Source organism: Furipterus horrens, unplaced genomic scaffold, assembly GCF_987537825.1.
Source record: "Furipterus horrens unplaced genomic scaffold, mFurHor1.1.pri manual_scaffold_16, whole genome shotgun sequence".
In the NCBI taxonomy this organism is placed as follows: Eukaryota; Metazoa; Chordata; class Mammalia; order Chiroptera; family Furipteridae; genus Furipterus; species Furipterus horrens.
In genome coordinates this window covers 12,546,371-12,554,132 of record NW_028327186.1, presented here as the reverse complement: position 1 = coordinate 12,554,132, position 7,762 = coordinate 12,546,371, and the positions used below count along the sequence as shown (strand labels likewise).

Here is a 7,762-nt window from a genome sequence, read left to right as displayed (position 1 = left end):
CGCCACCATGCAGAGTCCTCCAGCCCCCAAGGACGCAGGGCCCTGGTCTCCGGGCTGCCGTGCAGCGGCCGTGGGCAGGCCCCCGGGAACAGTCCGGGGCGGGTGGCTGGCAGAGCCTGAAGGGGTGAGCCCCTCTCCAGTGTAAGAACACCATGTGGTGGCTGCCAGGACAAGATGAGACTTTTCAGATCATTTTGATATCTGTGACGGAAGTTCGTTTAAACGTGAAAGAACAGAATGGCAAGACTCCTTTAAAAATTATTTTTAGAGCAGCGTTGATGTTTCTATCGGATCAGCAGTTTGAAATGAGGCGTCGTCTGGAATCATTTGCTCTCATTTGCTCTGCTTGATGGACTCCACGTCCACTGAAGAATAAAATGAATGGATGTGATCAAGGATCACAGCTGTGTTCTTTCTTTTCTGAAAGTATTTTGCACCCAAAGGCTTCTAGTTGGGTTTGGCGAGCCTTCCCTGACACCCCTCACCCCCGCCCGCCTGCCCACCTGACAAAGGCTGCCGTCCATCCAGGTCAGGTGTGTTTAGCCGGGCGACGTGGGGACCACTCTATGCAGGTGACTGCCACGGGGGAGAAGACCGTGCAGAGCCCGCCAGTTTCTGTTGGTCGGCAGAAAAGTGGGGCCGTCGGGCTAGTTCAGGGCACCCAGCCTATCCCAGCACAAGGCGGCCTCCCAGGCCACGGGTCTCTGTTTCCAGCTGCCTGCCCGGCACCCGCACCCCTGTGTCCCGCAGATTCTGGGAAGCCGCCCTCTCTCTCCTTTCCCTCAGTCCCCTGTGGCAGTGACTGGCACCTCTCTCCATTCATTGGCCCAAGCCAGACATTAATTATTTTAATTGCCTATCCACCTAATTAAACAAATATTAATTGAATGCCGACTGTGTGCACACCGCGGTGGGTGAAGCCAGGCATGGTTTCTGCTTTCAGGGCACTCCCTGTGTGGCTGGAGCGTCGGCCATTTACCGAGGGATCACGTGCAGGAGGGTATCCCTTCAAGTAAGTGTTGCGAAAGAAAGGAGTCTTTGTTTCCAGATGCAACAGGACGCCATTGAAGTGTCGCGCGCAGGGGTGTGACGCGATGGGAGGCGGGTTTTGAAAAGATCTCTGGCTGCTGAGCAGGGCTGGCCAGGCAGGGGCAGTGGACACGGAGAGAAGCACATGGGTCCCTGAGCTGTTCAGGAGGGAAAGCCGATGCCACCCACTGACAGATGGCACTTGGTGGATGAGAGGTGGGTGGCACAGCCCCTGGTTCCGTCACTGTGGGGGCTAGGTGGCCACGACAGGGAGCACCGATGAGGTCCGGGTTCTGGGGGGACTCGAGGGGCCACAGTGTGAGGTGGTGACCAGTTTGGTCTTGGACATGCTCAGCTGAAGAAATCTTGAGTTCAAGATGTCCCAGCGAGATGGGGCTTTGCCGGGAACCTCTGGGCTGCTTCGTTTCCCCCGGAGCTGGGACTTTTCTTTCACTGTGGTAACCCCAGGACCTTAGGGAAGGCCTGGCTCATCGCTGGTGATGAATATTATTTATTGAAGGAATGAATGAATGAAGGGACTCCGAGTCCCCGAACTGCAAACCAGTGAGAAGAGGTGCATCCACCCTGAGGTTCCTTTTGTGTTTTCGGTAACTTTCTACACTGAAGCCGTTTTTGGCTTAGAGAAAAGTGGAAGGACGTAGAAAGGTTTCCTGTAGACCCATCACCCAGATCCCCAGGTGTTAGCGCATCTGTCTTCCCGACGCCTCCAGCTTGTCCCTCTGAGCAATTCTAGGTTACGTGCTAGACAGAGGCCCCTTTTAATTTCCGACACCTTAGGGTGTGTTGCCTGAGGAAAAGTACATTCCCCTCCTTGACTGCAATTTATGACCAGAATCAGGGAGTTAGCACAAATAATATCACATTACCTAATCCATAAGCCTTATTCCTGTGTTAACAATTGTTCTTCAGATCCAGAAACACGTTTTTCCTGGCCTCGGAGCCTGGTACCTGGTGCCTTTCTTCGCTGGGGCCGTGTTTCTCCGTGTGGCGCGGTGGTGTGAGCCTGGGCACAGGGGTCGGAAGGGCGAGCATCTTTCCAGCTGGGCAGGGACAACTTGGGGAGCAAATAAGCAGACGCACTTGGGGAGGAAGGGACTCCAGTGACGCAGGAAGCCCCACCTTCCCTCTCCACTGTGCGGCGGCGTCAAGGGGCACTGGGGCTCTTTGCCTGCAGGGGTGATACCCTGTGTCCACTCCAGATTCCGTGGCCAGGGTCATTGCTGACGGGCCTCTGCCGCCGCACTCTCCACGGCCCTGGGAGGTCCCCTCCCCACCCCGCTGGACTCAGGCTGCTTCCTCCCGCCCTGCCGTGCGTGACCTTCTGCACCTCCGCATGCATTTGCTTTCTGCTCTGGCCCTGCCCCCAGGTGCCAGCAGGGTGCTCATATCCCCCTGTCCTCACCGGCAGGGAGGCGGGAAGTGTCCCCTCATCCAAGGGTGATTGTCCCTCTCGGGCCCTCCCATCCTCTGGGCAAACCAGGTGGGGCCCCAGTTGACAGCCGAGGTCTCGGGCTTTGTGCCTGGACGCCTGGGACCTGTCTCTGCTGACGACAGCTTAGTGCCTGACCTGCTGAGCCTCAGGCCGCGTCCCAGGACTGGACAGCCTGCGAGTGAGGGCAGGTGCCTTCTTTGTTCAGGCTCATTCAGTTGCCATCATCCGTCCACTCGGCAGACATTTATCACCGTGCTCGGTGCTGGGAATACTCTGGTGAGAAAGAACAGGACGGCCCAGCCTGTGCGGGTGCTCCCTGGACGGTCGCTTCTTCCCGAGGCCACCAGCTGGTGACAGAGGAAAGGGCTGTTGGGCCCCGTCACCACCAGGTGGCGCCCTCACACAGGTCATTCAGGGCTCCGACCTCAGGAGCATCAGAATCCCCGGGAGGTTGTGCAGGTGGGTTGAAGAGGGTGAGACTTGCATTTCTGACAAGTCCCCAGGTGACGCTGATGCTGCTGGACCCAGAACCGCCCCTCAGGTCCTCAGAGGCAACCAAGCCAGTCCTGTGCCCGCTGTGCCAACTTACTTACCTGGTTCCATGAACTCACTGACTCTTCCCCGGCAGGTGGGCACAGTGGCCCCATTTCACAGATGAGGAAATAGAGGCCCAGGCAGTCGGTCTGGGGTACATGGCAGAGCTGGGACCCCTGCTCACTCTCATCCTGAGCGTCCCTGTCTCTGCATAGATGGCTCCCTTCGGGGCTGTTTTTAAATTTGAAACCATCATGGGCATGTTTCTTTTCCACAGTCTTGGATGAAGGTTGCTATTTCAACAGTATTTCTACAGATGATCTGAGGGTCTTGTTCTGTATTCAGGTTCCTGAACTGGTCCACCAGGCTCATAGGAATTACTTATGCTCTTTAGGATGGGAGATTTAAAGAAAAAGACAAGAATACCATGTATGGGATGCATGGATAAAAGAAGAGAGATGCAAATGTGATTGGTTACCTAGCTCTTTCTCTGGCTGATGTAGAAGATTCTTGCGATCTGTGCTTCTGCTTAGGATACATGTGGATTACTACTAACTCCTCATAAAATAGAATAAGACGTGGAGAAGTTGAGAGTCCAGCAAGGGAAAACTGGGAAATTAGTTATTCAAGGTGGGGGGACCATGCTGCCAGCTCAGAGATCAGGGCAGAGGATGACAGGAACCAGAAGAACAGGCGTGTTCCTCCTGGGAGTGACCCTGTGGCCTTCCTCCTACCTCATGATTTCTCGGTGCCAGCAGACGATGGGGACGAAGGTTCATTTCCCGGGGACCAGTTCTTCCACCAGGTACCATTCAGAAACCCGACCTGGTCTGGAACTCCTCCCACCTTCTGCTCAGCTACAAACTGTAGTTAGACAGTCAGTACGCCTCTGGGTCATTCATGGTTTCCCCACTCCTCACGCCTTGGCCGCCAGCCTCGGCCTCTGCAGGAACTGAGCTCTGGCCTCGCCCTGGTCCAGTACAGGCGCCTGCAGCTGTGAGGGGCTTCTTCTCTCCTCCAGCCTCAGGGACTCTCTTTCCAGCAGATGCATTTGGTCTCAGCAGCTTCTCCCCAATGTCACACCCAGACTCTTCAGCTCTGAGCGCCTTGCCAGCTGTCCCACTCCCAGGCCACAGCCAGCACTTTCTTCTGGGGGGGCCATCTGGCTGCAGCTGGGCCTCTGATCTGAAGCCATGGGGTGCTGGGCCACAGCCTGGGGACAGCCTGGGCACCGACAGACCCTGAGCCTCCCAGCCCAGGTGGCCTGGCCGGCCAGTGGCATGGCTGATGAGACCCACGTTATGCTGATGGTCTCTGGCTGGTGCATTTGACTCAAGCATGAGACAGAGGGGACATCCCACTGTGTGGCGAGACATGTGGACCCGCTTGTCCTGTCTCACAAAGGGGCCAGATTGAGTGTGGAGGTCAGTTTTGTCGTCTGGCTCCAGATCCGTCCCCTCTGCAGTGGCCTCCTCCCTTCCTTCTGCTAGAACTGCTGGTTGCCCGTCCCCTTGCTGGCTGCGTGTCTTTTACCCTCTTTATAAAGTTCAGTGCAGGGGTGCTGGGACCTGAGCCAGCAGGTGGGCACAGACACGCGTGGGAATTTGGTGCTAACACCCTCATGGGCCCTGGCATGGTGTCCACGCCCACTCAACCCAGGAGTATTGTTAGCTGAGGTGGTTCTAGGTCCCTCACACCAGACCTGCTGGGAGTAGCTCAAGCCAGTGGCCAAGGCTCAAGGTCCTTGAGCTGGAGGTGGCAGGACCTGGCCTCTTGCTCCTCTCCTGGGTCCATTGGCCACCTCCTGGCCTGCAGACAATCCCTCCCCTCCCACCCAGATGGCAGCTGCCTAACAGAGGATACACAGCTGGTTAGAGTCTAACAAGCACCTGGGGTCAGAATCCCCGGCTCTCCACCGAATGATTTTTCTGCTCACGGTGCTACAGAAATCCTACCCCACGGGGGGCCTTGGGGAAGAGACCCTCCCTCCTGGGCACATCAGGAGGAATCCTTTCTGATCCCCCCTGAGATGCTTTGATTTTGTAGATATTCTAAATGTATATTGTGGTTGCATCAGAAATCTAAGTCACCGGTTTTTCAGAGCCTAAGCAGTTAATGTTAGAAATTTTGCTGCAAATACATTGATCAGTATGCAAGACAGTTGTCACGGCTGAATCATGGTCCACAGTTAAGGTAAACAGATCTGTGATGACATTTTCTGAGCAGAATACAAATGCAGCTTGCTTCCGCCCAGAGGTTCCTGACATTTCTCCTACGCGGATCCTCCCAAGAAGGTGCTGGTCTCGGGGAAGAAAGATCTGTGTAATAGCTCTGAAAAGGTAGGGCTGTGGCGTTGAGTGTGTTTTCTGTGGAAGGGATTGTTGAAGGGAGAAGATCCGGGAGGAGAGAGCCCTTGGGTCCGCTGCCTCCCTCCCTCTCTCCCGCCCACAGAGAGAACCTTCCCGGTTTTTCTTACATTCGAGTAATCATTAAAACACTCTGTGTTGTTGTGTAGTGATAGTTTGCGTGTCATTAATTGTCCCCCCCGCCCCCATGAGAAGATGGAAGAGAGTCTTTCTCATTTAGATGCACGTGAAAGAGCGGGGCGCAGGGATGCGTGTTCATTTCCCATGTTCCATCTGTACGAAATCCTCTCAAGCTTCTGGGTCCCCCCAGTGTTTGCTGCCTGTGCCGTGTCGTAGGAATGCTATACGACATGTCTGCATTTGCCCGGTGAGAGAGTGCCGAGCTGGTAAGCCAGATGGGTCTTCTGAATTATGGCGGAGCTTTGAACACCCTCAGCTTGTGGGGAACGAGGCTAAAAGGAGCTGGAAACCTCATTGCAACTTTGTGTCTTTGAGCAGGAAGATACTGGAAAACAGTGTTTCTTGGGGTGGGGGTGGGGTGTTTGCATTTGGGGTCGGACTGCTGTGCAGAGAGAGGTTTCTGTCTGTGCATTTGTCATTGGTTGTGACCAGGGGCCCTGAGCAGAGAGCTATACAAGAGGGCTGGGGGCGGCGTTTGAGGTAGGGGAAGATTCTAGATCTTGTAGAGTTGCCGTTGGGGGTAAAAGGACGTGAGCAAGAGAGCATGAACGGGTCTGCTCAGAAATCCTGGAGCCATCAAGGAATACATTTGGGAAAAAGGCACCTTTAATATGCTTGCTTCCTCCCAATGTCTGCACTGCACTGCTGGGATAGCACCAGGCAACCTCCTCCAGGAAGCCTTCCTGGATGCTCCCAGTGGATCCCTGTCCCTCACACAGCGTGCAGCTCTCAGTATGAAATTACACAGCTACATGTCTCCATCACACTCAATACTGAGCCCATTTTCTAGCACAACTCCTGACTTAAAATGAGAGCCTTGCCAGCCTGGTTGCATTATAATGGAAACAGAGTCCCATTTTCTTAGGGCGACCGCTGGGGAGGGAGGAGTATCCTGATTAGCCGCATCGCTCAGCTGGAACATAATGGAGACACTGCATGACACAGTGACAGAGCCAAAACCAGCACCAGACTCCGTGAGCATGCGGCCCCCTGACTGAATGGGGGTGGGGTGTAAATGCTCCCGCCGCTACTCTGGGACGGTCCCCAGGGTCAGGCACAGGGCGTGGCAGATCTCGTGTGCGGCCAACCCAGCCATACTTTCCTTCCTCCAGATATTTTTTGCCCCATGCAGTTCCCATGTAGGAGGATCAGGTGACCGGGCTCTTTAGAATCTTCCCTTTTCGGCTCTGACGTCATTGCTTTCCTCCCGAACGCCCTCTTCTCAGCTCTGGCGTTCAGGCCATGCCATCCTCCACCTGGGCGGCAGCAGCCTTCCTCCATTCAGAGCAGGCGCACAGGTACAATAGGCATGGACAACAGGGGACCGGCCAGCCCTACGCTTGGCGGCCAGGGACAGGCTTCTGTGGGACAGTGGGAAATCTAAAAGCCTGTGGGGAGTTAACGGGGTGAAGGGAGGGAAGGGAGCTTTGTTGCTGCAGGACATAGTATGTGCAAAGGCCCTGGGGTGGGAGGGAACATGGGGTTTCCAAGCTGGAGAGGTGGGCAGTGGCCTGGCCACCCCAGAGAGGGGGGTCATGGTAGGGAACTCCTTTGTGCTCAGAGCAAACAGCAGCCATGGAGGATATAAGGGCTGGAGTGGCCCGATCTGGCTTCCCCGTGGAGAACGAATGGGAGGGAAATAGTGGATGTGGGGAGACCAAGGAGGCCCTGAGAATGGCCAGCAGCCACCGCCAGAGGCTGGACGGACCTTCAGGAGGTGACAGCAGGACCGGGTGCCCGGGTTCGGGAATCAGCACAGAAATGGGGTGGGTGCCAAGTGCCTGGATGAGATCACCAGCCAGAGACTAGATGGAGGGAGGAAGCTGGTATTGGGGGGTGGGGGCTGGGCTGGCGGGCTTGTGAGGCGGGCGGGAGGGAGGGTCGTTGGTCCCTGGAAACCAGGAGAAGATGCTCGAGATGCGGCCATGGGGGCCGCACCCACAGAGGGTGGGGACAGAAAAGGGACTGCTGGCCCTCACGAGAGGTGGACCGTGTGACGGTAGCTCACTGGTGGGTGAAGGGACAGGGTCGCAGGGAGAACGGGAGGTGGGGGAACTGGAGGTGAGACCTGGCCGCCCCACAGCAGGTGTGTTTTTGTGCAACTGGACGTTCCATCCCTGTGTGTGGGGTTGAGTTGGTTTGGGTACGTGGCCTCTCGCCAGCGAACATGCCCGCTCCTGTCTCCACGGGGCGCCTCTCC

General features: G+C 56.1%; 1 protein-coding gene across 1 annotated transcript in view; it reads left to right on the top strand.

Annotated features, from left to right (window-relative positions):
* Positions 1–1,201: 1,201 nt before the first annotated feature.
* Positions 1,202–7,762, top strand: part of ARNT2 (aryl hydrocarbon receptor nuclear translocator 2) — a 60,885-nt gene continuing 54,324 nt past the window's right edge. Inside the window, exon 1 of the mRNA XM_090263847.1 lies at positions 1,202–1,245. Coding sequence (XP_090119973.1) covers positions 1,239–1,245 — 7 coding nt within the window. The 5' untranslated portion in view covers positions 1,202–1,238. The remainder of the gene's footprint in view (positions 1,246–7,762) is intronic.